This window comes from Camelus bactrianus, chromosome 6, assembly GCF_048773025.1.
Source record: "Camelus bactrianus isolate YW-2024 breed Bactrian camel chromosome 6, ASM4877302v1, whole genome shotgun sequence".
Classification (NCBI taxonomy): domain Eukaryota; kingdom Metazoa; phylum Chordata; class Mammalia; order Artiodactyla; family Camelidae; genus Camelus; species Camelus bactrianus.
The window spans coordinates 32,341,262-32,369,071 of NC_133544.1; the positions used below are offsets into that span (position 1 = coordinate 32,341,262).

Sequence of the window (27,810 nt, forward strand, 5' to 3'; positions counted from 1 at the left end):
TTATGAACAGGGAGTCAGGAGCACGCCTCCAGTCCCAGCTGCACCGTCTCAGAGTGTGAGTGACCTCGGGTCAGTCACTTAGCCTCACTGTGCCTCATTTTCCTCATTTCAGAAACAGGGATGAATATAGTACTTTTTCATGGGGTTGTTGTAAAGATGAAGAGAGTAATAAACATCAAGTGTTCAGAACAGTACCTGGTATATAGTTACCCTTATCATTGTACATCAAAGGGTACAGAGCCCCCCTCACTCCCAAATTCTCATCAGAGCCCAAGGAGTGCTATGGGTCGACAGAGGTGCCAAAGCAAGGAGTCTTCTCTCCGGCCCCCAGTGGATGGGAGCTGAGGATCCTGCTTCCAGCAGCACCCTAGGGAAGAAGGCCAGGAGGAGGCAGACACCTTTGCCTACCCTAGGCCCAAGACGTGTCTGCCTGGGGAGCAACATCCAGTTTTGCCCCTTCACAGGTACAGCAGTTCCAGGATGTGGCCACCCGCCTACAGATGGCGTACGCTGGGGAGAAGGCAGACACCATCCAGAACAAGGAGCAGGAGGTATCTGCTGCGTGGCAGGCGCTGCTCGATGCCTGTGCCGGGCGCCGCACCCAGCTGGTGGACACAGCGGACAAATTCCGCTTCTTCAGCATGGTCCGAGACCTCCTCTCCTGGATGGAGAGCATCATCCGGCAGATCGAGACCCAGGAGAGGCCCAGGTGAGGGGGGGACATCCTCAAGGCAGCCCCACTCCTGGCCCACTTTGTCCCAGAGGCTGGCAGACCAAGGCCTGGCACTGGGGGTCCTCCCTGGAGACATAGTCTTGGATGGTGGGTGCATTGGAATCCCCAAGGGGCTCCCGAGGCTGGGTCCAGGCAGAATCTGAATGGTTCAGCTGCTACTAAGAGGACCAACCATTTCAAACTAAAGAAGTGGGGAGGGTATAACTCAAGTGGTAGAGTGCATGAGGTCCTGGTTCAATCCCCAGTACCTCCTCTAAGAACAAATAAACCTAATTACCTCCCCTCCACCAAAAAAATTAAGAAAAAAAAGTAAAGGGAGTCCCGAAAGTGACATCTCTCTTTCAGGTTGATGAGAGGGGCAGTGGCCACAACTGGTAGTGAAAATAAGCAGTTTACACATCCAACACTGGTCAGGCCCGGAAGGGGTCACTCTTCCCCCAGCATGGGCACAAGGGGGCCATTCCCTAAAACTCAGGGAGGAGCTCAAGCTCATTGCCCATGAGAGGTGGAGGCAGGCACGTGGGCAGGGATCAGAGCCCACTTTGTGTCACAGTAGCAATTACTACTGGCCCATCCCTGTCCCTCTGCCTGTCATGGTGATCAGGCTTTGATATTTAACATCTTTATTGAGCTGTAATTTACATACCGTACAATCCAGCCATTTAAATATACCATTCAGTTGTTTTTTGCATAGTCACGGTTGTACAACCATCACTACAATGTAAGTTAGAAGATTTTCATCATTGCAAAAAGAAACTCTGTACCCCTTAGCAGTAATCATCCCCGACTCGCCTCTCTTCCCAGCCCCTGGCAACCAGTAATCTGCTCTCTGCCTCTAAATTTGCCTATTGTAGTCTTTTCACATGAGTGAAATCATAAAATATGTGGTCCTTTGTAACTGGCTTCTTTCACTTAGCACAATCTTTCCAAGATTCATCTACGCTGTAGTATATATCAGTACTTTGCTCCTTTTTGTTGCCAAATTTAACATCCTCAGACTTCTTTTGCGGTCCCTGCACCACCTGCCCGTGCCCTGGCCGCAGACCAAGGGAGGACACTGTGTTCTTGCTGAGGCCGGGCTACTGGCAGAGGACTGACTTCCTGGCTGGCCAGAGAGAGAGGAGGGAGTCGGGTCAGACTTCCAGGCAGGTGGGGGGCAGGAGGTTCTGACTGGGACTTGGTGTCAGATGGGCCAGAGTCACCCAAACTCTCTCCCCTGCCTCCCTGTCCCTCTGTCCTCCAGGGACGTCTCCTCAGTGGAACTACTCAAGAAGTATCACCAGGGTATCCGGGCAGAGATAGAAACCCGGAGCAAGAACTTCAGTGCCTGCCTGGAGCTTGGAGAGTCCCTGCAGCAGCGGCAGCACCAGGCCTCGGACGAGGTGGGAAGGACAGCGGGGCAGACATAGACCCTCTCCATGTCCTCGCCTTCACTTCTGCTTGTTGGGAACGAACCTGTGGGCCATGGCTTTTCCTAGGAGGCTCATCTTTCACCCATGAGGCCTCAGGGCAATGTGCAGGCCCAGGGATTATAGCCATGCTAAACCTATTCGAGGAGCTGGCCACTTTGTAGGGAGAGCAGGCTCATAACCCACCTAACCCCCACAGGTATGCATGCTTTGGGACTGGCAACACCTGCTTGCTGGGTAAGGCACATTTTAACCTCAGAGAGGTTAAGTAACTTGCCCAAGGCTGCACAGCGGTAAGTCACAGAGCTAAGATTTGAAGCCAGGTCTGTGTGACCAAGCCCAACAGGCTTTTCAGAGCCCCTCCAAGCATCATCTCAAACCGGGGGAAGGGTTACTAAACCCTGAGCCATCTTCTCTTCCTGCAGATCAGTGAGAAACTGCAGCAGGTTGTGTCCAGGAGGAAGGAGATGATGGAGAAATGGGAGGCCCGCTTTGAGCATCTCAATATGTGTGAGTGCAGCCCGGGAGCCAGGAAACCCTGGGTGGGGTTGGGGGGCAAGAAGGAGGGGTGATGTCACATCATGGTGGGCTTTCCCCACTGTTAGAGAAGAGTCCCCCACAGCACTACTCATCAGCAAAGATCGGGACCAAGGGCCTCGGGGCCCTACAGAGAAGACCCAGCAGACACACGGCTGGAAGCCCACCTCTGGCCAGCTAGCACCCCTCCCTGTCCACCCTCCACCTCACCTACCCCCTGCCTCCCACTAGGCTGGTGTCACTGTAGAGCTGGGCCTCCCAAGGGGTCAGGGTAAGGCTCTGGTGCATCTCAGATGTCTGATCTGAGGAGTGTGGGGCACAGAAGGAACTCTGTCCTCCGCAGCTGGAGACAGGAGCGGTGGAGAAATCCCACCACTCAGGTAGGAGCTACAAGCCATGAAGACCTGGATTGTCCCATGGCTGCTTGTGCATGTGATAGCCAAGGGCTGGGAAGAGGGCACTCTAGGCAGAACTATCCCTCAAATGGAGTTGTCTAAACTGCATTCATTTTCAAAGTAGAGTTTGTCCTGATGTGGTTTTAAACTATCACTGTCAATGGAGATGACGTAGGGGCTCAGTGTGGAGATGGGGTGGCCTCAGGTAGCAGGTCACCACTGAGCAGGGTGTCCATCCACGGTTCCGGGACACCGGTGAGAGCCTCCTGCCTGACCGCCAGCTCTGTGTCTGTCTGTGAGCGGCCCCGGGGTCTGGGCAGGAGCGGACTGCTGGGCGCTGACAGACCCCTGAGCCTTGCGGGTGGGTCTGTGGCTTGTTCTCCGTGGCAGTGCTGGAAGTGTGCCAGTTCTCTCGGGACGCCTCTGCGGCCGAAGCATGGCTGATCGCCCACGAGCCCTACCTGGCCAGCCAGGACTTTGGACACACAGTGGACACTGTAGAAAAGCTTATCAAGAAGCATGAGGATTTTGAGAAATTCACAGCGGCCAGCTGGGAAGAGCGCTTCGCTGCCCTGGAGAAGCCCACCACGGTGAGCTGGGAGGCTCGGGCGGCAGGCAGCCTCGCCTTGAGATTACATGAAGTCAAAACCTCTTAGGCAGTTATAAGGCACCTGCAGACAGGGTAAAAGGCTGGGCGATGGAGGAGAGTGGGAAGGAAGTGGAAGTGGGAGAAAGTACTGACTTTTGAACACAAAAGACAAAGGGGGATAATGCCAAAAGGAACAAACACCAGGTGTGTCAGGTACAGGGAGCCTCTTTCGAGAAAGGTTGAGAGCAGGTTCCCCTGTGGCTGCTCTGACCACCCCCACCCCTCCACCATTTCCTCCCCTAGCTTGAGCTCAAAGAACGCCAGGCCCCAGAGAGACCCAAGAAGGAGACTACTGGGTAAGTGCGGGGAGGACTTGGCCCGAGCCCTGTGCCGGGGGTTGAGGGGTGGGGAATGGGTGAGATGGAGGAGGAGGGTGCTTTTCATCAGAAGCAGGCCCCCTGATGTTTTAACAATCCACATGTGACCTCTCACACCTGGGCCACGAGTCAGAGAAATCCAGAATGTCTGGAAGGAGCTGAAAGGGAGAGAAGAGCTTTCATTTCCCCCATGTCCTGGTGGCAGGAAGACCTGGTGTGGGATGAAACGTGCGGAGGGCGGTGGCTTTTGCAGCTCCGCCCCCACCTCCCCGCTCCGGGAACCCACTGAACATGTGCCCTGGAGGCCATTCTGCACGGAACCGTGTCCATTCCTGAAGCATCTGCCTTAACTTTTCAGATGGAAGCAGACTGAGCAGCCCTTTATGCCAGGCTGCAGACTCGGCTTGTGTTCCCTGGGGAGGAGGTGGGAAGTCAGGCCTGGAGGTAGGCTCCAGCCTCTGAGAGGTGCTTGTTTCTAAAGCAGGGCTGTGTCTTCCGTAGGCCTCAAGAGGAGGAAAGCGAGACAGCAGGGGAGGGTCCCCGAGGTCCCCATCGACCAGCCACCAAGACACCGTCCCTGGTCAGTTTCCCCGTCTCATTTGTCTAGTTCCTGAGACACGGGGCTGCCAAAGCCCGCTACTCCCTAGTAGGCTCAGCAGGGGCAGAAGGCTGGGGCAGGCACATGCCGCCCCCACCCCCAGACTCCTTCCATCAGTCTTCCTTTTTTCACTTAGCTTTTCTTAATTCCTAGAATAATTCCCCTCCTCCCTCCAACCCAGAAGAAACTGACATGCCAGCACACTGACATGACTCTCTTAGTTTGGTTTTATCTGGTCTAATAAATTTTATTGTAAAAATACATCACCATCTACATTCAGGGGAACAGTTTATACAGGGAAGGATCCTTTTTATACACTTTCCCTCTAACACCATCCTTAACTCAGTACCCCCTACACACACACAGACAAATGCACCGTTTGGTCTCACCTGCCCCAGCCAAGCATTTAGGGCAATGAAGTGGGGACCTTCACCATCTAGTAGATTCCTCCCTCCTAAGCAGAGCCCCCTCCCCCTTTGCACCTTCCTGGCCTGATGCCTGTGGGTCAGTGAGTTGGAGATGGAGATGGAGCTGGTTCTGAGGTAAGAACAGACTTGAAGGAGCCCTTCAGGAGTGAGGGCGGGCTTCTGGGTCACCAGCCTCCAACTTGCAGAAAAGAAGGGTGTGCGGGGGAGGGGAGGGAGGAACCCAGACACTCCCACTGCCAGAGGCCTGGGCACATGGCTTCAGGACCTTGCCTAGATTAGATCCCTTAGCTAAAAGGACCCAGGGGGCCTGTGCAGGGAGCCTGGGAGGCTGTGACCCAGGTTTGGGGGACATGTCCTGGGAGCGGCTGAGAAGAAAGCAGTAATCCAGCATGTGCCTTGCATGGCTTGGCCACTGCCTGTGTACCACGTCTTCACGTGCCCAGGTGAGCTTGCCTGAACCTTTGAGGGTTCTAGGTGGAAATCTTTGGTACACAAACCACCCCAGAAAAATGGACAACACTGAGCAATTCCTGTGCAGAATCCTGTCACATCTAGATTTCAGCCCTTCCCATACTTCTGAGACACACACACACACACAGTCACACACTCGCTCACTCACTCACTCACACCCTGAGCTGCCTCCAGCCGTGCCAGAAACCTTCCTTTCTGAGCTGCACCAGCCCTTCATGTCCAGCAGAGGGCATTCCTGGGCTCCTGCTGGAGGGTCTCTCTCAAGAGTTCCCTCTGAAGTTCCCATCGTCGCATGCGGGGGTCTCTGGGGGACTTCCCCTTGGTCTGGTTTTCTCAGAGACAGCCCCCACTGGAAGGAGAGAACTCTGGGGGCTGGCACAGACTGTGGACACCAGGGCTGGAACTGTCCTTGCCACCTGCGCTTCGGCTGTGCATCCCTATGTGTCTGCGTGCAGTGGTGTCCCAGGTCCATGGGTTCCTTTGTGACCGCCTGAGTGATCCATCCAGTGTTTGTGTCATGTATGTCTGTGCAAATGTAATTACATGTGCATCAGAGCCGCCCGCATCCAACACCCGAATGTCACTGGGTTTGGGGGAATAAAACCTGCTTGGGCCTGAGTGTCTCTCTGGAAGGAGGGAGTGAGCCCACATTTGAGACACTTCCCAGAGAGCCAGCCACTGCGTCACATGGGGAAACTGGCCTGTGCCGGGTCCCAGGAAGAAAACAGATGGCGAATCAAATGAACACCAGGCCCGAGGCCTCATGGAAACTGACTTCCTGCTGCTCCTTTCCAAGCCCTCCGTTGAGTTGTCGTGAGGATCCACGAAACTCCGAGGGAGGGCGGGATACCTAATTGGTCTTTGATACGAGAAGAAAGGAGAATGGGACCCACGCAGGTTGGGAAACCTTTACAAAAAACACAGGCCTCTCTGAGGAAGGCCAGCCGTCTGCTGAGCCTTCTCCCTGGGCTAGGCCTGGGTCTGGTGGCTCTCCTGCTGTCCCGTGTGTGTGGTCTGGTGTTGGTGCTCTATAGAATAGATCTGTGCACTGTGGCTTCACGTGGAATCCATCACTAGTGCATGCCAGCTTCCTGCTTGGGGGAGCGGACAGAAGTGGACCAGATGCCTGAGCCCCTGTCTGGACCGCTGCACAGCACGGGGCTGCCACCCTGCCAGCCCTGCCTGGTCCTCCCCTTCCCAGGTCTGTGTGCACACTCAGGGACTGGAGTCCCAGTCCACGCATCTGGCTTTTCCTCAAGCACACCTTTGTATAATCCATTGCCTCCATCACCTCTTAATCTTTCTCTTACCTTTCCACATTAGAGCATGTTCTGGTTAAAAAAACCCAAAACATATATATATATATATATCTCCATTATACAGGTAAGTGGGTAAAAGTGCATGAGGCCAAGCAGAAGAAACAGGGATCACAAATGGCAAAACTCCTGGAGTGGAAGTCAGGACATTGGGTTCTTGTCCTTAATTCTGAAAAGTTCCTGCATGACTTTAGACAAACCACCTAATCCTCCTGGGTCTCTTTGCCCTTATAGCGCTCTCTCTGCCAGATTACAAAAAGTCCAGAACGTTCTGCATGTGAACAATGTACCTACATAAAGGAGGGAGGCTGGGAGAGGGGGGTCTCCCCACTTCCATCCCGTCCTCAGCTGTAAGGAACCTGGTTCCGGAGTCCAGTGCCAGCTGGTGTGAGGCTGGAGATGGGAAAGAGGTGGTAAAGGGCCGAGGTGTTTCCTTTGTGTCTGTCTGGGGAAGAGAGGACGGCAGGGTTAGACCTCTGCTCCTGCCACCGCCAGTGCCCTGAAGATGGCCCCAGGGTATGGGAGGGGGCCTGGCAGCAGGCTGGGCCCTTCCCCTCCCCTCACCCCTCAGCCTCCACCCTGCGTCTCCCCATCATCCTGGGTGTGGCTCTGGGGAGGGCTTGGAGGTCCTGCACAGCATCCTCATCTTCTAGGCTCTGGGAGCTCAGAATCCTCGGTGTAACACTTGTGTTGAGATCCTGATTGTTGAGATGCTGAGGCTGACTTCATGGAGAACAAATGGTGTTGCAGAGGATCCCCCCAGCCAATGGCCCCGGGACATCTGTGCACCGTGCCTGTTTCCTTGCCTCTAGTGGGAACTCTCCCAGGGGGGCTTCTGTGACGATGAGAGTGACGCTCCCGAAAGGGACTGGTGCTCCGAGGAGCTGTGACAACAAGAAAGAGTCTGTCTTCCGGGCTCACGTCTTCCTCCAAGCCTCAAGGCTAGATTTCCCTGTGAGGCAGGGACTCTGGGGTGAGACCAACTGCCTGAGTGCCGTTCATGGTCAGGCCTTCATCAGGTTGTCAGGGAGAACTTACCCAAGCACAGCTCACAGACGTCACTCTTCCCTCGACCTTTCAAGACTGCCAGGAGCTGGCTTCCCCAAGAGAGGACTGGGCATCTCATGATGGATGAACAGTGGGAGTCCAGACTCCTGGGTCCCTTGTCTCTCCCTTCCAGAGTCTTAGAGGTTGATGTGGCTTCAGGGAACTAACCAGCGCTTGTGAATGTGATGGATGGTGCCCCAGGGCTGAGAGCGCACTGGGCTATGGCCAGGTCACCTTTCAACCAGTGCCTGCTGGCTCCTGCTGCTGTCACCTCCTTGGCACCTGCCCCCAGCAGCAGTCTCCCCACCAGGCAGCCTGGAGCTTTCGTCGGCCACCAGAGGCTGGGCTCTGATGTCCTTGGGGGGAAGGGGTGTGGGTGTGGAGGCAGCAGCTGTGTTTCTTCTTGCCTGAGCAGGCTTTCCCAGTCCTTCCTCCCCTCCCCCTGTGAGGCCGAACCGAGCTGCTGGTTCAGGCATTTTGCAGTGAAGGCACATCATGTGTTTGTCCATAATGAGTAGATCTGGCCTGGAAAGAACGTCAGTTTTCCCCTGAACCTGGGCGTGTCTGTCTCCCCAGGATGCCTGAATCAGCGTGGCAGGGCTGTGTCTGCCTACAGTCTGGCGCCGCGCCCTGGTGCTCCAGGCTCCCTGGAGAAACTGGCTCTACGCTCTTTCTGGACATCTGTCCACCGCTGGGTGTGCCCAGTTCTCTGTGCTATGGTCCGACTGATCTTCCTGGCCCCGCTGCTCCAAAGGCTCCTTAGTTTGTCCTTGAAGTATTGTTTCAGAGCATCCTAGACACTGATAGACCCAGGATGGGACTCAGTTAACATCAGAGGCATCTCAGAAATGGGGTTTGAAGCTGCTAGCTTGACCGCTGGGTGTCAGATCTAGATGAGGGAGTCGGTGTCTTCTCTTTTTAGTCTAATTCTGAGTGGCTGGCTCAGAGTCACCAAGAGATCAAGCAGCCGCCAGCTCCTCCAGGGCAGGGACCCAAGGAGCACAAGCCGGTGGTGGGAATGGCGAAGAAGTTCCTGATGCTGTGGACCAGGTCTCCCCTCCCTGTCCCAGGGGACCCTGCACACTCCCCACTCCTTTACCCCTCACTTTACCTGGTGACTCTGCGCCTGCTCTTGTTGTCTCCCCTGGTTCCCCAGGGGTCATCTCAGCTGGGTCTCAGTTGGCCCCTGGGGCACAGTGCTGAGCCACTCTCCCCACCCCACCACCAACCCTGGGGGACCCTTCACTGCTCCAGCCTCAGCTCCTCCCTCACTCTTTCCTCTGTTCAGCAACAACTTCTGTTTTCTCTTTAGTCATCTGTCTCTGCTCACCCTAAGTTGCCATCTCTTCATCTCTTTGACTGCTCTCAACTCAGTGAACCATCTCTTTGTCTTCTCTTGCAAACAGCTATCTTCTGAGCAGCCTTCCCTACCTGTCTGCTGACAGCCCATCTCACCCAGAGGGTGAGAGCCCAGACATCAGATGCTGGATGGAAGGAAATAATTCTCAGCTGCAGAGACGGCCAGCTTCCCCCACCCCACAGTCTCACAGGGCTATTTGGTTGGCCATTCAGCAACAGTTTGGCCTCAAGCTCCTCTTCTGACCCCTTTCACAGGTGGCTCTGCCATGATGGTGCTGCCTCAGCCAATCAGCCACGTGTCTCACATAAGCCAGGCTCATCCCATTTAGACCGTGAACCCCATAGGATAGGCCCCTCTCTCTGGAGCAGTAGTACCACCCCTTCTCTTGCAGCAGGGTTTAGAGCAGAGTCTGGAACCAGACAGATTTGCATCTGCAACTCGCCACTCACTAACTGTGACTGGGGGCGAGTTACTTAATTCTCCCGGTCCCTCAGTTTCCCGTATCTGTAAAATAGGGATAGTGATACCTGCCTCGCAGAAAGGGCATGAGGATAGGAAAAAAAGAATGTAGGTGGAAGATCTGACGCCCAGTAATTGATAACGTCTTCATTTTTTCCTTCATTTTTTTCCCTTCATCCTTCACTGCAGTCTTTCATCTTAAAATAAACATTCTCCATATGAATTCTAATATCCATTGCCAAAACCCTCCCAAACCACTCTTCCTGGAGTGCCCCTCTCTGGAGGCCCCCTTTGCACACACTCTGGGCTCAGTCCTTGTTGCCAGGTAGGTGGACAAGATCATGGTATGTCTGTGCTCAGTCTCTGGGATGCGTCAACATGCCCTGGTTCTCATTTATCAGCATGTCCTTTAGAGAGAAGCTCATTTGTGTTTCCTTGTTTGTTAATGTATCTGAGTTCACTGAGCATCTTCTAGAACCTCCAAAAGACCCTTTGGTCACACACCAGGTTATTTTTCTCCTGGGAGCTGGAGAGATAGTTGTTTGTGAGCTGTCCCTCTGCGCCACCTGCTGGCTGGGCCTGGAAATACACCTTCAACACCTTTAGTCCAGGTAAGAAATGCATCCATCCTGCCCCTCTTCCCTTCATTTTCTTAAACCTCCTCTGGGGAGGTGACCTCTGCCTGTTTCCCCTACCCAAGCTAGTTTCCTAGCAAGGCAGGACTCTAAAAAGTCAAGCTTATGAGACTCTGCAAAGACTCTGAGGTGGCTATCCTCTGTCCGTTTAACTACAATCCTGTAAGGTCCTAAAAGGCTCTCTTGTCTGTCCTTCCCTCCCCTGATGCCACCCCCCACTCCCCGGCAGCCAATACTGCCTGTCCCCTGCCCTTCTCTGACATTGTGATCGAGGTAGTCTGCACACACACACACCCACGTGTCCCCCAAACCAGAGAACCTGGCTCTGTGCTTATTCCAGGCCCTGTCCCTGGGCCATTCTCTCTCCTGCTGTCACTCGAGCCACTTATGGTCAAGTCTCTCTAGCAGTCCCAGCCTGACACCCAGAATTTCCTCCAAGTATCTGGATCTTCCTTTATTCAGAGTGTCCCCCCTGCTCCTCTGGGTGATGGTTGTAGGCTGGGCACCCCTCGGCAGTGTAGGTGTAATCCATGCGTCTTCCTGATGGCCTGAGGGCAAAAGCAGCAAGGCATCTGCAGGACAGCAAAGAGGCAAGAAGGCAGTCTTAGCTCATCTCAGCTACTCAGGGCCTTTTGGCAGAACCTGCCTGTCCCTGCAGCCAGCATCCCCTTCTGGTGCTCTGCTGTCCACAGTTCCCTCCACCTGTCGGGCAGGGCAGGATCTGTATCAGAGCGTGGTATGGTTCCAGGGGCAGTAGAACTGCCCCTCCTTCCCCAGCCGTGACCCCTCCCAGCTCTCTTAGAAGATACCACAAAGCATATTTACCCCTGAGGCCTATACAACAGGGCTTTTTTCCCCAAACCATACCCCTGTCTTTCTCCTCTGTGTCCCCTCCCCCAGCCCAGGAGGGAGAAAAGCCCTGCCAGCCCTGGGCCTGGGAGGAGCAACTGCCACCAAACACCCCCACCTCCCACCCTCTTTCTTGGCTCCTTCTTCTCAGGCCTCGGCCCTCAGGGGAGAGGGGAGACGGTACATTGTAAATTGTCTCCACGTGAACAGTCAAGAGCACAGAAGAGATCTATGTATACATTGAAAACTCCCATTTTCCAGAGCCAAACCATGACCTGGCCATTTAACTTTTGATCACACTGGTCTTGGCCTCTGAATGTCCCAGCCAGGGAATGTGGGTCAGGTGTCCATGAGGAGGAGGCAGAAGAAAGGTGAGATTAAGTTGGGAGGCAGTCCTGGAAAACTCCACCTGTATTTTCAGGGGAGAGTTCCTGAAAGGAAGAAGCATGAAAATGGAAGTGAAGAAAGAAAATATGTTCACACAGTCCTCTAGGAAAACCATTCCCAGGAAGGTAGAGGCTGAGTGAGATGGTTGAACTTAGCTGCCCAGCATCTGCTGCAGCATCTTCCCAGAGGCCCCAGGGCGGGTGCCAGGAGGAGCAGCACAGCCAGAGAGGAGGGACATGAAAGGAGGCTTCACTTTCTGCCTTGACAGTCTACCTCCCCCACCTTTATGCCCCAGTCAGAGGGTTGGCCTGATCGGGCCCACAGAAGGACCCCAAAGCCAGGCTTCCAGACCCTCTCTGCCCTTTCTGCCCTTCCTCCCTGCTGGAGAATGATCTAGGCTGGGCTGTGGAGCCTCCAGCTCCTTGTGGTCAATTCTGGCTCATTGCTGACACTCAAAGATTTAAATACGGCAAGATGGATAAAGACAGATGTGGCCCAGCCACAACTCTCAAGGGGCTCTAAGACAGGAAAAGATGAGAACCCTAAAGATGGGCTAAAATCTCAGGACTATCCAATTCTGAAGTACATGCTCTTAATTGTCTCTGTTATCTATTGGCTGTGTGACCTTGGGTAAGTCTCTTAACCTCTCTGAGCATAGATTTTCTCATTGATTGAAGGTTTAGACTAGGGGTAATGGTTTTCAAACTTTCCCAGCCATATTATCCTTTCTTTCAGTGAGATCTTACGGGAACCCAACATAACTGTTTATTGAACAGTCCTAGTTTGATGGGATGCAAACATGACCAGCTTTACCTTTCTTCCAACCACTGCTTTCAAACGTCTCCACTGAGCTTCCCTTCCTATTTCTTAGTGCCACCTCAGGCAGCCCTTGGTCCTGTTAGCTGTTTGAAAGTCTAACCCATCTGTTTCAGTTTGAAACTTCACTCTTATGTCCAGTATGGAGCCCACATCCTCCCATTCTCCGTTTCTCTATTATCTTGGGTTTAAGGATCCGCAAGGTGGAGCACAGGGTCTGCGTTTTTCTGGCTCCTCCCCAACACTCTTCTGTGCCTCCATCTTCAGTTGGGGCAGGGGGTAGAAAAGGGGGCAGTCTCTTTACTGCCTTAGCAGCTTTGGTCCTCCTGGGCTGTCAGTGCCCTTGGTCCTTCAAGTGTCCAGACAACACCTGCTTGGGGGCCTCTAGGACCCTTCCCACCTGGTGCTGTAAGGTCTCCAGCAGTCAGGCCTTTGAGACAGAGTTCTGGGTCTCCAGTAGGCTGCCTTCCTTGGTGCTCATTTGGCCCATGGGAGACCCACCCATTCTTGCTCCAGCCAGCATTCTTGCCCTGCACCTGGAGGCTAGCTGACCCAATCTGTTGTGCCCTCTCTTCTGCTGCAGCAGGCAAGAGGGCGAATAAGCAAGAAGGTACCCAGTTGGGGAACGTTAGGTCTGCTTCTGCCTCTCATGGGCACCTGACAATACAGCACGTGGCTTCACTGGAGGCCCCTCACTTGGCTTGGGCAAGGGCCGGGAGCATCCCGCTCTCCACAGGGAAGTGCAAGGAGGTGAAAGTCGTAGGCCTTCCCTGTGGCAGTGACTCCTTAGGTGGTGGTTTGCCACCCCTGCAGCACATTAGAGTGCATGAAAAGCTTATTAAGAGATACCAATGTGCTGACACCACTCCAGGCCAGTTAACTCAGCATCTTGAGGATGGGTCTTGGGCATATAGTGTTAAAGCTCCTGAGATGATTGAAACAAGCAATGTCCTCCTTCAGCAAATCCCTGCCAGATGACGGGGCAGGAGCAGTTAGTCCTGCACCATGACCCAGGAGGGTCTGGGTCTCCCTTTAATTTCCATATTGTTATTTCTGCATTGTTTCTAACTTCTTTTGTGGAGGTACTGGGATTGAAGCCAGGACCTCATGCATGCTAAGCATGTGCTGTACCACTGAGCTATACCCATCCCCTGGGTCTCCCTTTAGAAGGTGGTAGGGGAGACTTAGGGCCTGGTGCCCTTAGCTTTGGGGTTTTAGACACAATTGGAAGGTACCAGAAGAGCTTCCATACCACATTGTAGTACAAATGTTTTCCAAACCTGTCTTAGAAGCAGAGCCCTTTCTTCGTTTGAAATCTGGCCAGAGCCCATGTGTACCACAGTTGGAGTTGGAGTATCTGGCTGAAGCAGGAGTGGGGGCCTAGAGCTGGGAAGTGAGCAGTACCAGAAAGCTGGAGATGGGGTACTGGGAATGGAGCCAGAGACCTGGGCAGGGTCTAAGGGAAGCAGGCAAGGTGGGTACCCACAGCAGGTGGAAAGAGGGCTGGGAGAGGCACAGGGCATAGGAGAAAGGAACCATACTCAGGTGGGGCCTGCTGACTTCCCAGTTCTGCAGAGTAGCCACCCCTGGGTCTGAACCCCCAGCCAGGTGTGCTCCTCCCATGTGCCCCTGAGCAGGGGGAAGAAGAGAGGCTGTGGCCTCAGGACCAGCAGCTGCCACCCCTGCCAGGGCTGCACGAGGAAGGGCAGGAGGAGAAATCCAGTGCAGATGAGAGGCCAGCCACAGAGCCCCTCTTCAAGGTCCTGGACACGCCTCTGAGTGAGGGCGACGAGCCTACAACACTACCAGCCCCGCGGGACCACGCGCACAGTGTGCAGATGGAGGGCTACCTGGGCCGCAAGCATGACCTGGAGGGGCCCAACAAGAAGGCATCCAACAGGTGTGCGGGGGAGGGGCCGCAGGGCACGAAGGGAGGGTGGGCAGCTCCCCGGGACTCCACCAACAGATCCTGGGCAGCATGAGTATGTTTGGGGGTGAGGGTGCCCCTGCCTCTGGTCTGAGAGCTCCGGGGCACCCTCTGGGCCGGCCCAGAGGCTACTTGGCTTGATGGGAAAAGCCTGTCTTTAGTTCCGGTCCTGAGTTCAAATCCTATAACCTCGTACAAGTGATTTACTCAGGCTCTCACTTGTAAAATGGGGCTGAAGATGGTAGCAGGCCTCTTCCGTGCAGATGCCTTGCCTGGTGCAGAGCAGGAACTCAGTGAACACTAGCTGCTTACTGAGGGCCGGGTAACAGGTAGGTCTTGGTACTAACAACACATCCTTGACCAAGTCCCACTTTTTACCCAATCTGGGCCTCAGTTTCCCCAGTGGTAAAACAGGAGAGGAGGAGTTGACTTAAATGCCTTTCTAGAGGTTCCTCCCAGTAACTAAATGACCCTGAGGAGTTGTCAGAGGCTCTGCCCCTTCCTGACCCTGCGGCAGTCATGCCCTTGGGTGTGGTCTATCCAGGGATGCCGCTACCCAAGGTCTCTGGGGGCCTCTGCCATCAGGCAGCAGTTCAGGGTCCCAGAGAAACAGGGCAGCATCAGGAGGTTGAAACCAGCTTCCTCCTCTTCCTTCTCCCTCCCTCGGTTCCAGGGCCAACTGGCAGCACACAGAGAGAGCGAGCCTAACTAGGGGACCCACCAAAGCTAATTCAAGTTCCAAAAATGAATTTGGGGGACAACCACCCTGAAGAGCTTTACTGCTTATGTGGAAAGTCTGCAGGAAAGGGGGAAACTAGCATTTACTAAGTACCTACTACGTGCCGGGCGTTATGTCAGGACTGATCAAATCTTCATAACCACCCTGTGATACTGAGGTTTCCATTTTCCAGATGTGGAAATGGTCTCAGAGAGGCTAAGTCACTTGTCCAAGGCAGGATTTTACTCCAAGACCAGCTCCTCCTTAGCAACTGCCTTACTTGGGCTACAAGCTCAAAGAAGGTGGTGAGGGCCAGAGGAAAGACCCCAGAGCTGGTGTCAGAATCTGGGCTTCGTGGAATGGCTCTGTAGCCAGCCTTGTATGGGTCAAGTAGTCTCTTCAACCTTCCTCCCTATGTGCCCTGCTGGTTCTCCATCTTTCTGCTCTCCAGAGGGAGGGAGAAGGGCAGAAGAGGAGGAAAAAGAGCTTAATGTTTCTCAGCGCTCATTACTGTGAAAGTGCAAAATGTTCTCCATTTGTCAGAAAAGGAGCTCAAGGACTTGCGCTTATGAGCTTACCATTCTCACCAAACATGACCAGTTGAGATGAGCCTTGATTTGCAAAAATACGTTTCTTTAAAAAGTGCTAGTATAATATCTTGGGCATGTATCATCAAAACAAAATATTACCACCACCCAAACAAAACCCTGCTCTGTTCACTTTACAGTTCTGTAGCGAGAATCAAACATGCTGGTGGCTATGGAAATGCTTTGTTTACATGGTTGGTCTTAGACTCAATAATTTTATGTCTAGAAATATATCTCAAGACAAGATCAGAGTTACAGGCAAAGATTTACGCATAAGAATGTTTATCATTTTGCTATTTAAACTGTGGATAAATTTTCTGGTATTAAAAGGTCCACGAATAAAGGAATTATTATATGATAGGATATCATATAGCTATTCAAAATTATTTTTAAGACATACTTGAGAATATGGGGAAATACTCTTGATAAAGTATTAAACTAAAAAGTAGGACATCAAATTGAATGTACAATATAATCCAATTTTAGCTGTGAATAAAAAAGACTAGAAGGAAATACATAAAATGTTAACAATAATTAGCTTTTAGTAGTGGAATTACATGCAAATGATATTTATTTCCAATTTTTTTAACAGTAAAATGTGTTACTATTTATCAGGGCAAAATTTGTGTAATAAAGAAAAAAGCTTAAGGAACTAATTACAGAGATGCTGTATCAGGACTGTAGGTGACCTGCCTCTCTGCATCTTTGCAGGTCTTGGAACAACCTGTACTGTGTGCTCAGGAACAGCGAGCTGACCTTCTATAAAGATGCCAAGAACCTGGCTCTGGGGGTGCCCTACCACGGGGAAGAGCCCCTGGCCCTGAGACACGCCATCTGTGAGATTGCTGCCAACTACAAGAAGAAGAAACACGTCTTCAAGCTGAGGTGAGGCCCCTCCTGACCACTGTCCCTTCCCTGCTGGCTCGATTTGGCAGTAAGTGAATGGACAGAGGCCCACTGTTTGTGACCAGCTCCAGGCCTGAGTTGCCCCTCAGGGATTTTTCAATCAAAGAGGCTGGTGGTCCTGACTTTTGCCTCTCTCAGAAGGTGCTGCGCTGCCTGACGGGGTTCTGGTCATGGGAAGGCTCAGGGGGCTGTGGGATCAGAGCCTACCCTCTGCCCAGGCAGAGGGCTCCAGAGGTGGCCACGTGGCAGGAAACCCTTTGTCCTCCTAGGCTGAGCAATGGGAGCGAGTGGCTCTTCCACGGCAAGGATGAGGTAAGTGCAGGGCCTCCTAGCCCAGACCCCCGCCCACAAAGGGGCAGGTGGAAGAGACCCAAGCCACCTGACCTCAAGGCTTCCTCAGAAGGGGTTGTCCTAGGGGCACCCCGTGCTTTGCAGGACCTAACCCTCCCACCCTGCAGGAGGAGATGCTGTCCTGGCTGCAGGGCGTGAGCACCGCCATCAATGAGTCCCAGAGCATCCGTGTCAAGGCACAGAGCCTGCCCCTGCCCTCCAGCACCGGCCCCGACGCCAGCCTGGGCAAGAAAGAGAAGGAGAAGAGATTCAGCTTCTTCCCCAAAAAGAAGTAGCCTCTTGGCCGCCCCGCGGATGAAGCCGGCTCATCGGTACATGGGGGCCGAGCGCCCCCCTCAGCCACCCTGGCCGGGCTGGGGCGCCGTCGGCCTTGAGCTCGGCCGGGTCCTCCTTCCGCCTGCGCCCGGCCGCCCGCTGCCTGCCGCCTGCCTGCTCCGAGCCGCCGGGCCGGGTCCGGGCCTCCGCTGCACTGCAATAGCTGCCTTCGTCCGCCCGGCCCGACGTCTGCCTCCGCGCCCTCCGCCGCCCCGCAGCCCCGGCGCCCAGCTGAGGGCGAGCGCGGGCTCCCGGGACAGGGCTCCCAGCTCCGCCCGCCCACGGGGCCTCCGGGCCTGGGAGCAGGAACGGTTTTCCAAGGCCCACGCCCTCCTCTCCCAGCCCCCTCCCCCTGCGCCGTTCCCGCACAAGCTGGAGAAGGCTGGCGGGGTTCCTTAGACTCTGCCCACTCCCAAAGCAAGTCTTGCTTGGGGTCACCTCCCACTTGGTCGCAGCCAGGGAAGGGGAAAGGGAAGAGGACGCTAGAAATGCCTGATGTTCCCCTTAGGGGCGTGAGGAAGGAGCTTTCATATAGCTCTGGGCCAGGGGCCGCTGGGGGCTGAGGGGACACAGCCTCCTCCCCACTGGGCTTCTCACCTCAGGGGCCACTGCAGCCCCTCCCCCCGCCTCCTCCCACCAAAAGTGGGACGGGGTTCCTCCAAGGTCAATGGGTTCTAAGGGCAAGGGGCCTCCCGCTGCCACCACAGCACTTGTAGGGAGGATCGGTAAGCTCTCAAGCCAGCCCCGTCTTTTTAAACTAGTTAGTTTAGGGCTCAGGCGGGAAGGAGGCAGACAGGTCTCCACACTACCTGAGGCTCTGCCTCTCCAATCTGGGACCCTCCCCTACTCCCAGTAGCTGCCAAACCAGCAATATCCCACTCAGACCCAGGGCCCCTTAGGGAGACAGTGCAGGTCCCAAGCTACGTGATGGACAAACACCTCAGCACCTGGCATAGAGCATCCCAAAGCCAAATACCCAATGTGTCCTATCTGCAGCTGGTACCATCTGAGGGTGCTGGCTGGACTGACAGCAAAGCTCATGACCTGTCATCCTGGGGTGGCAAATGTGGCCACATCTGGGTATTGCCACCCATGTAACCACCCCCAGACAGCTGGGACAAATGCTGAGGCCAGAGCCATGAAGGTATGGCACCCTTTGCTCAGCTCGCCCAAAGGTCCTGGCCTTGAGCCTTGGATGGGGGGTTACATGGGTACCTAACCCCCTACCCCAGGCACAGCCAAACGGGGCCCTGTAACCTCTATCCCCAGGGATAGCCTTCCCCGTGCTCTAAGGTCAGATTTCTGTAGGGAAGATTCCACTGGCTCCATAAGGATTTTCTCCACCACTCTCTGAAAGCAATACAGCTCCAGCCCAGCATCTTAACTGGGGCAAGATCCAAAAGAGGGGTCAAGTTGCGGGAGCAGGCACCTTCTCTGGGCAGACCACAAAGGTCCCTGGGCCTGCAGTTGCTGTTTCCATCACCTTCCCCATGGGAAAGAGCCTTAGCACACTGAGATGATCCCCCGGAAGTGGGTGAGGCTCAGGTAAAAGCCGCAGGCGTAGGCATCCAGAGTTACGAGGCCTCCTCAGGAGCGCTTAGCATTCGAGATCACCACCACCGTCTCAGGGGAAGGCCGTTTCAGCAGATGAGAACCACAGGAGGGAAGTTCTCTGATGGAGCCTGGCAGGTGGTCCCACCTCTGAAGCCAAGGGTCTTCATTTGGCCTCTCTGCATCTAACTACATGGCCCTCTGTGCATCCACAGGGAACCTAATCTATCCCACTCACCAGCCTCCTTCTACACCTAGGGAAACCAAGGCAAGAGGCGGTGAGGTGATGACACTCACCTGGCAGTAAAGGCCTCTGGTGATCCGAGGGCATGTCCTGCTCCAGGGCAGATAGCAAGTTCCTTGCTGAAGAGCAGATGGTGGCGAGTTTCCCTCAACTGTTTCCATGGGCCAGTCTTTAGGGAGCCAAAAGACTAGGGGCCACCCTCTCCCCTCCACATGTGCCAAAGCAGCACCTAAAGTGAGGAATTTCAGCAGGCAATTCCACAGCCCCAGTAATGAACGGGCCCCAAAGAAGAGCTAGGATTTCCCGGCCCCCAGACTGGGCAGCCAGTTGCATGTGACCCACATCAACTGCCAGTCCCTCCCACATCCCTCCCGTATCACATAGGCCCCAAGACAACCAACTGGACTGAAACTGCAGGCACCCAGCTCTGGGACTCCGTGCCGTGTTGGGGGCTAAGCTCCTGGTGCCCTGGCAAGATTTCTTTTTTTCCTGCTTACATTTTCTACTTTGCAGTCTTTTCTTTAACAGTATCCCAAAACTAAGTTGACACAGCTCCAGTCCACACCAGCATACCAGGCTTCCTCCCCAGGGCAGTTTAGAGGAAGCTCTTTCCGGGCATGGTCAGACGGTCCTCCTTCCCTCTCTCCTTCCCCTTTGTCCCCTGGCCTCAACTGACTGAGGGGGGGGAGGGGGCACCCTCGGGCTTCCCTCCCACTAGTAGCACTCATGACAGGAGGCCTGTCGGTGGCTCATCTTCCCCGCCACACCAGTCCTCCTTCCTGCCCATCGGAGAGCAGAGTCCCCAAGGCTGATCCTGGCTCTCACAGCTCCCTTCAGTGGGAGGGGGCAGAGATCCAGAGGACCCCGTGGCTCAGTTCCTTGGATAAGCAAGCTCAGGGAGGATGCAAGGGAGGAGGTGGCTGCAGAGGACTGCACCCCTGATGGGCAGACCATGCAAACTGGGGCTGGCCCTGGGGTCAGCTGGGCCTTGTCCTCCACCTGCTCAAACGTGCTTCCACCAGAGGAAACCCATTTACTAGTTTTTCTAATAAATCAATAATGCTCCTAATTTCTCTGTTTCTATTTGACTGCCTTACTTCTCTTTGAACTGGGCCAAAGGGGGCTGGCTGAGTGAGGCAGGAACTTGTGTCCACAGGACCACCATGGACACAGAGGGACAGCCGAATTCTCTGGCTTGTTCCTGGAGTCTCATGGGGAACAACTCTGCCAGCACCCAGGTCCTGTGCTTCACCTGAGACCCTGAGGAAAGCTCACTCGTTCATGCTATTCATCCATCTCAAGGGCCTGCTGTTTTCCCCATGGAGCTCAGGACAGAGGTCTCAGTCTTCAATGAACATCAGAATCCACATGCCTGGGGTTCATCTCCAGGGGGGCAGTTTCAATTGGCCTGGGTGGATGAAACCCAGGCATCAGCATTTTCCAAAAAGTCCCCTCCCCTGATGATTCTAACGGGCAGCTGGTAAGAACCACTGAGCTAGTCTGAGGGCCCCAGGCATACCTGGGGAAGGTGTTTGCTGCTACTTCCCAGGCCTCACACTTCGAAGAGTCTGAGAGTTTGAGAAGCAACAACTCATCCATCTCCTTCCATTTGTAGAGGAGGACAAAGCAAGCGTTTAGGTGACCCAGCTAGTTAAACACAGGGTTGGGTCTCCTGACTCCCACTCCAGTGTTTGTGGCTACTCATTCATACCAGAGATTTGCCTTGTAGGAGCCAGCTCTCTCCTCAGTGTCGGTACAAGTGGCCACAGACTATTCAGGGCAGCTGACAGAGCAGCTGGACTAGCCCTGCTCTGCCTGCTCTGCTCAGGAAAGGCCTCCATTTGCCTCTGATCTTCCCGTGGCCTCATGAGACTCAGCAGACCCACCTTCAGGCTAAGTCTGCCCTCCTAGATCAGAAGACTCACAGGGCCCTGGCCTGTAGGAACACCTGCAGGAGAGCTCTACCACCTGGCCCTGCAGCCCCACCCCTCCCAGGCCCCAGCCAGAAGAAGCAAGGCAAAGCAAGGCAAAACAAGGCTGGTCCACCGAGGAAAGGGGGCAAAAAACCCAGTTAGAAATAGGAAGGCATTCCTACCCCTTTTGAATCAAAGACATTTTTGAGGAAGGGATGAAGACTGAGCGTTCATCCCAGAAAAAATGCACTTGCCTTCCTCACCCAATACTGGAACCCATCAAAGACATCTCTAGGTTCCAAGTTTAGAATCCATGCCTCCTAGGAAATGTCTCCTGGAAACTAGAGAAGGAGAAAAAAATAAAAGGCACCAGACATGGAAACGTCTGCCTGTTAGAAAAATGTTCCTCCACCACCACCACCCCTTTCAATCCAACTTTGGCCCTTGGGGAAAAGAGCTAAAGGCTAGCATGGAGCCCCCGACCCCACCCCAGACAGGACGCCAGACTATGAGCAAACATAAGTCCATGGCAGTAGAAGTAGCAGAGAGCAAGTTCCCTCCCACACATCCTGCTGCCCCAGCTTCCCTGCACCAGCACCTGGTGCCATGTGCTTCATGAGCATGGATGCAAAGGAGTGAGTGTGGAAGCAACAAGCCCACGCCCCGCCCCCCTAAGACAGGCCCTGGGCACAATCTCACCTTAACCCAGCCAGACCCCAGGAAGGAGGCCACACACAGGTCGGTTGGTCAGCAGTGGTTATTACACCATTGGCAAATAATGAAATGTGTATACATTAGCGACAACCACAGGGGCCAGCGAGGCAACCCACAGAAGTACCTGAATGGAGTCCACGACATTCTTCCCAGGCAGGGACTCAACAACAGAACACACACACAGGCGAGCACACTAACACACCACAGGATGGAAAGCAATAAATTATGGGCCTCATTCCTGCCTGGATCCTAAGAAAAGGCACAGTTGAAGAGCAAAGCCTCCCCAGGCCACCTTCCCGTGTGTCCCATGGTCAGGCCCTCAGTCTGGCTGGCCTGAGCAGGGCTTGCTCTCCCTGGGAAGAAGTGAGCTGAAATATTTGGCTTCTTACCAGAGAAGAACTATATACAAGGGAAGTGGCTACACTGGCCTCAGAGGGAAAAAGGGCTTGTCTGGGCCTGTGGAAAGTCACCGGCATGTTCACAGCAGATGAAGACACTTGCTAGGTACACCAGGGCACTCTCCCAGGGGCGGCCTTTCTGAGGGCCCCGGGCAGGGCTCAGGTGAGCAGGGAGCCCTGGCTACGGGCAAGGATGCCAAAGTTCCTCATCCCCCAGCACGGCTGCTCCCTCCTCCAGGACTCAGAGTCAACCTACGGAGTTCAAGGCTTGGAATCTCTCTCTCAGGCTCCTCACTCTACCCTGCTGGCTTGGGTCCGCAGGGTCCCTGGGACCCTCTTCCTTAGGCCGATTCTCTGCAGATTCCTGGAACTTCTGACCCTGCCTCTGCCCCTCCACAGCTGCTGGTGAGCTTGGTCCCTGCCTGCTGGTTGCCTCCAGTCCCACAGCCGGGCTGGGCCGCGGCCCCTTCTCCATGACAATCACTCGCCGGTTGTCCTCCAGGGTGAGGTCTGCGGTGACATACAGGGCCTCCTCCCCATCCGACCCCCTTGAGGGTGGCCCCCCCAGAGGCTGGGGCTGAGCGGCCTCTGGGCCCACTGGGCCCCTCTTGGCTTTCAGGCTGCAGCAACGGCCCACTCTGCCTGACAGAGGCGGCTCCATCATGTTCTCCGGCAGCGAGCGGCTCCGGTTGACGGGCAGGCTGCGGGGCCGGCCGCCCTTGGCCTGGAGCGCCTCATCATGGGAGGTGTACTTGGAGCAGAGCTCCCGCACGTCGGGCCAATTGAAGGTCTCCATGTCAAAGGGGCTTCGGGGGGAGGGCCAGGACCCAGGCGCGGTGGTCTTCGGGCTAGCAGCTGAGGGGCTGAAGGAGAAATGTCGTGGCGACGTCTCCTGGGCAGAGCCGGACTTGGGCGGGCTGTGCTCCAGGGCCGTGGGCTGCTCATGGTTGAAGAGAGACAGCACCAGCTTCCTCTTACCTGTGAGGAGAGAGGGGCTGCCTGCATCACTGTGGGAAGCGAGGGGAGGATGGGAAGACTCTGAACTGGCTTCAACTGCCCTTCCGGGCAAGGCTGATTGTCGGGGTTTAGGGTGTAACAGAAGAAAAATCTCATTTACCACCCACGACCCCCTTATGAGAGAGAAATGGGAAGAATGAAAAAAGGCAGGGACGAAGGATGGGTGTCAAAGGAAGAGACGACAGCTTCTGCTGTCCTGAAAAAGAAAGGACCATAGCCCCATTTCCTACAAAGGTCTCTGCTCCACAGAAAGGTCTTGGAGCAGCTCTAAGGCTCACCCCAGCCCTCTTTTTTGGCAGAGGTTCTTTAAGGGTCACTTTCCCAGAAGCCACCTGGCTTCTAAAAGGCCCTCCAGTCCCAGACTTGCGGGAAGGGCCCCTGCCCCACCCGCATTATCATACCTTGGCCAGTTGCTGGTGCTTCAGCCTCCTCCTGCAGGTGGGGGATGGTGGGAGCCACCTTTTCCCACTGCAGCAATGGCCTGGCTGCCACTGACTTGCTCTTGATCCGGAGGCTGTACTGGCGGGCCAGCTGGTAGACTTTGTTCTTGACTCGCTCACTTACAGGGCCGTCCATCACATGGGAAAGCTGCAAGATGCGGGGGTGTAGTGGGGTCACCAGCTCCCCCTGGGCACTGCTGCTCAGCTCCTTCACCAGCTCCTTCAACTCCCGGGCCAGGTGGGCCGGGCTGGGGTGCTCAGTGGGGGAGGCACTGTCTGGCGAGGCAGCAGTCGACTCCTCAGTGATGGCCCCCAGCTCATGTTCCTCCAGGATGAAGAGGGGCTCATGCAGGTCAAAGCCATTGGCCTGGCCTTGGACTGGCCCCTTCGGAGGGTTCCCCTTGGGAGATTCCATTCCCTCCCAGATCTTCACAATTTCCGAAGACGGGCGGAACTCAGCATCTGTGATGGGAGCTGAGTCTCCAGCACCCGCCTGGCCTGGTCCTGGGAGGTCAAAGAGAGCCCACGAGGCTGCCCGGGAGCCCCCTTGTCTCTTATGCCCCAGCGGAGCCACGGGCACTGGGTCTGGCCTGGGAAGGCTGCTAATCCTGGAGACTGAGTTTCTCACCAGCCCTTTAGGGATGAAAGAGAGGCTCTCCCGGCGCCTGACGCTAAAGCCTGCGTCCTGGTGCTCTGCATTTTCGTAGTAGCTCTTGATTTTGTCTAGCAACAGCCGGTCTCGGGAAGAAAGCTTCGATTCCTTCTTACAGGAAGACCTGTCTGGCTCCGCTGGGTAGACTGGGCTTGGGGATTCTGCCCCATTGGCAGAAGGTTCACTCTCTGCAGCCACCCCCACACTGGTGTCCACTTCTACAGGGAGCTGAGAGCCAGGGTCTGTGGTGCTGCCATGTGGGGCCGGGCCTTTCTCGCTGTCCGCTAGGCTGAGCACACTGTTGCTCCGGCTGGTCAGCCTTGGGGTCCCGAATCCACTGGACCTGCCGTCCTCCTGTGCCAGGCTGCTCCGCCGAGAAAAGCTGCTGACAAACCGCTCGGCAATGACGCTGGCCTGGTCCAGCACGGAGGGCGGTAGGAGGCTCTCAGGCTCGTGGGAGACCTCTATCTCCTCTTCCTCATCTTCACTGCTCAGGGCCTTAGGGTCCTCTGTGCTCTCAGCCACCATGAAGTCCACCATGTCACCTGGGGGGTCCAGCCCCAGCAGCAGCTGGTGGGCATCAAGCTCCATTTCCAGGACTTCTGGAGCCTCTGTGTCTGTGTCCTCGGTGCTGGGACCTTCCACGGCAGCAAACACCTCCTGCTCCGTCCCAGACTCAGGGTCTGGCTCAACCTAGGACAGCACAAAGGCTCCTATGAGCCAAAAACCTCCCTCAAGGGACCCGAGGAGGGGTAGGGTGCAAGGCAAGCACGGCCTGCTCAAAGCCTACTGAGCAGGGGCTGCAGTTTACGACCAAAGGCAATCAAAACAAGCGCGACTCAAGAAGGGGCAGCAAGGAGGTCCCTAAGGAGAGGAACGTGATGATGTCCCTTAGTCACTCTGCAGTTGGGATGCTAGGCCCATGTCCTCAAACCCAAGGAAAATTCTAGGAACACAGATGGGATAGAGTGGTGGTACCTCTCCAACATGGGGTCAGAGGCACAGCACCAGGACACTTTCTGGTGGTAAGGCAGCTCCTTCCAGCCCTAGAGGCTCCCCACATGGGGTGGTCCTGGGTTGAGACCCAGGCCTGAGTAACATGAAAGGCCATTCCAACTTCCTGAGGGGCCGGGGCCTCCCGTGTGGGTCAGTGTTCAGAGGGCAAGAGGACCATGTGCTGGAATCCTGCCAGAGGGTAAAGGTGGGAATTTGCCTCCTACTAGCCAGCCTTCACCCATGCACGACCCGGCCTGAGCCCAGCAGATGGCGGGAACAGAAGCGAATTTGACAGCTCCCTCTTGACCACCTCGAAGGTCATTTGAATCATAAGGCTGGCCATGGCAGCTTTCCAGAAGGGTTTTCAGGGGAAAGATAAGACACCACTATAGTCTGAGGAATCAGACCTGATTCCAATCATTCTAGTCTAGGATGTGCAGAGTGGGACCCAGGAGCTGGGGCCTCTAGCCACACGTAGCTTCTGGGCACCTGAAACGCGGCTAGTCCAGGTTGCAAAAACTTCATACCACCGAAGTACAGAATACCTTCTTTATAGCCTTTAATACTGACTGCATGTTGAAATGAAGTGGGGGTGGTGGGAAGGAGAGTGCAGGCTTCCCAGTCACAGATCCAAGTCTAATATGAGCTCTGCCCCTCAGAAGCTGCCCAATGGTAGGCATGTCACTTAACCTCTTGGAACCCCTTTCTCCCTGGGAGAGCTGGTGCAGGGAATAGAAGAAATAAAACGCCAGACGTGTAGGAGGTGTCCACTAGATATCAATACCCTACTCCTCTGCCGGGTGGGGCAGGCATGACTTAAACGTCTGGCACGCGGGCAGGGTATTATGCTCTATGCAAGGAGACCTGGCCAAGGGGACCTAAGATCTGGTCATTTCCACTAACTGTGCCCCTTGGTAAGAGACTGCATCTGTCCAAAGGAAGAAACACCTTTTTCTAATTCATAGTAAGAGGCTGTCTGTCATCAAGCCATGCGCCCATAGGCCAGACAGGCTTCCTGAGGATGTGAAGTCCTGGGGAATGGGGACTCCCTGTCCCCATGGGCCCAACGAAAGAACCCAAGCCTGAAAGCCCCACCTGCAGACCTGGAGGTCTGGGCTCAGGCATTTGCGCACCATCCCCCTTCCGCCTGCTGCCCACTCACCTCCGGCAGGGAAGAGACTGACTCAAAGCTCATGCACTTCTCAGAGGTGGGTGGAGACCGGCTGCCGGGCCTTCTGCAGCTCTTGGGGCCTTCAGAATCCCTGCGCCCCTTCCCCTGCAGCAAGCAGAGGGCAGTCATTAGCTCCCAGACAATTGGGAGCTGGTCCCTTCTGCGTCCCAACCCTGGCAGCACCCCCTGAGCCCCAGGGGGGCTGGGCTGCATTGAGATCCAGCCTTTGACCTGAGTCATTCCAGAATCAGCCTGAACTACCAGGTCTGAAGACTCAGAAACCCCTGCCAGGCATGCAACCCTGCTGTGTGCCAGCTTCTCCCCTTCCCCACACTCCCACCCCATTAGTCATGCTCATAGAGTAGTATGCTGGTTAGCACCCAGTACTGGAACAGCGCATGCCAGGGGCTCACCAGGGCATGACAGCGAGCGAGGGGTTAAGAAGTGCTGATGACAGGAGTAAAGGAACAAGGACAGAGGGGTGGAAGGGTAGGGGAGGGGACTCTCGGATGGGCATGCACGTGCCAGGGGACATGCAAGGAGGAGGGGAGATCAAAGAGACACCTCACCATAGCGCCCCGGGAGAAAAGGAAAGCGTTGGCCCGATAGTGCCAGCAGTGGAGGGCGGCCAGCAGGGAGCTGGCAAAGTCGGCTACCTGCTCCGCCACTGCCAGGCTCTCCTCCTCCTCCTCCTCCTCCTCCTGCTCCTCCTCCTCCTCCTCCGAGCCTGGGGGCTCTGGCCCGGCCCCCTTCTCGCTGCCTTCATGCCCTTCCAGGTCCTCCAGAGAGACCTGAAAGGCCTGCTCTTCCTCCTCCTCCTCCTCCACCACCTCTTCCTCCTCCTGCTCCTGCCCAGCAGCCCCTTCAGCCTCCGACTGCAGGCCCCACGCGCAGGGGTGCTGCCCGAAGTCCAGGAGCGAGCCAGCAAGGCCCTCATGCTGTTCAGAGCACAAGTCCCCCTCATGACAGGCCTCTGGGCAGCCCCCCTCCTCCTGCAGCAGCTGGGGCCGGGAGGCTTCACAGAGAAAGCCACATCTAGACAGCCAAACCCTGGGCTCCACGGGGCTCCAAGGAGGAGTGAGGGGTTCTCAAGGTCAGAAGCTGGGACTGGGGCCAGGTCAGGAACTCAGGACGCAGACAGGCCTCCTTGCCCCAGAGAGAGGGCAAAATGAGAGGATCCAGGCAGGGCCAGCCACCACCAGGGAGCCACTCCAGGAAAAGGGTACAGAAGGGTCCCCAGAGCAAGGGCCACGGCTTATTCATCTCCACGACCCTCATGACAGAGCCTGGCGCACAGTAGGTGCTTGACAGGTTTGTTGAACAAATGAAGATGATAGGGGCTGACCCGGGCAGTGCCCCCACAACCCGTCCAGCCAGTCCCCTCTGCCCCTGGCCTTACCTTCATTCCTGCTCTGGCTGCTCCACCACCACCAGGTCCCCACACACGGCGAGCAGGAGGGAAGAGGGAGGGGAGATCAGCAGGCAGGAGGAGACCCCTTTACAG

At 55.4% G+C, this 27,810-nt stretch overlaps 2 protein-coding genes across 13 annotated transcripts in view; one reads left to right on the forward strand and one right to left on the reverse strand.

The window, feature by feature from the left end:
* The window catches only part of SPTB (spectrin beta, erythrocytic), a 114,421-nt gene extending 94,347 nt beyond the window's left edge, over positions 1 to 20,074 (forward strand). The window contains exons 27-36 of one of the 3 annotated variants that reach the window (XR_012507492.1): positions 465 to 709; positions 1,977 to 2,115; positions 2,568 to 2,652; positions 3,465 to 3,664; positions 3,967 to 4,019; positions 4,542 to 4,620; positions 14,011 to 14,306; positions 16,350 to 16,523; positions 16,683 to 16,856; positions 17,003 to 17,108. Coding sequence is in view for 2 of the 3 variants with exons in the window: in XM_074365380.1 (XP_074221481.1) it covers positions 465 to 709; positions 1,977 to 2,115; positions 2,568 to 2,652; positions 3,465 to 3,664; positions 3,967 to 4,019; positions 4,542 to 4,620; positions 14,011 to 14,306; positions 16,350 to 16,523; positions 16,814 to 16,856; positions 17,003 to 17,170 (1,482 nt within the window). In the remaining variant the exon portion in view is untranslated. Of the gene's footprint in view, positions 1 to 464; positions 710 to 1,976; positions 2,116 to 2,567; positions 2,653 to 3,464; positions 3,665 to 3,966; positions 4,020 to 4,541; positions 4,621 to 14,010; positions 14,307 to 16,349; positions 16,524 to 16,682; positions 16,857 to 17,002 lie in introns of all 3 variants that reach the window. The other 2 variants (XM_074365380.1, XM_074365381.1) reach the window with 2 other exon arrangements.
* Positions 20,075 to 21,657: 1,583 nt separating this feature from the next.
* Positions 21,658 to 27,810, reverse strand: part of PLEKHG3 (pleckstrin homology and RhoGEF domain containing G3) — a 39,616-nt gene continuing 33,463 nt past the window's right edge. For 6 of the 10 annotated variants that reach the window (XM_074365385.1, XM_074365388.1, XM_074365383.1 and 3 more), the window contains 5 exons: positions 27,706 to 27,722; positions 26,876 to 27,244; positions 26,298 to 26,411; positions 23,449 to 24,832; positions 21,658 to 23,008 (listed from right to left, as the gene is read on the reverse strand). In XM_074365385.1, coding sequence (XP_074221486.1) covers positions 22,278 to 23,008; positions 23,449 to 24,832; positions 26,298 to 26,411; positions 26,876 to 27,244; positions 27,706 to 27,722 — 2,615 coding nt within the window. In that variant the 3' untranslated portion in view covers positions 21,658 to 22,277. Of the gene's footprint in view, positions 23,009 to 23,448; positions 24,833 to 26,297; positions 26,412 to 26,875; positions 27,245 to 27,705; positions 27,726 to 27,810 lie in introns of all 10 variants that reach the window. The other 4 variants (XM_074365389.1, XM_074365390.1, XM_074365386.1 and 1 more) reach the window with 3 other exon arrangements.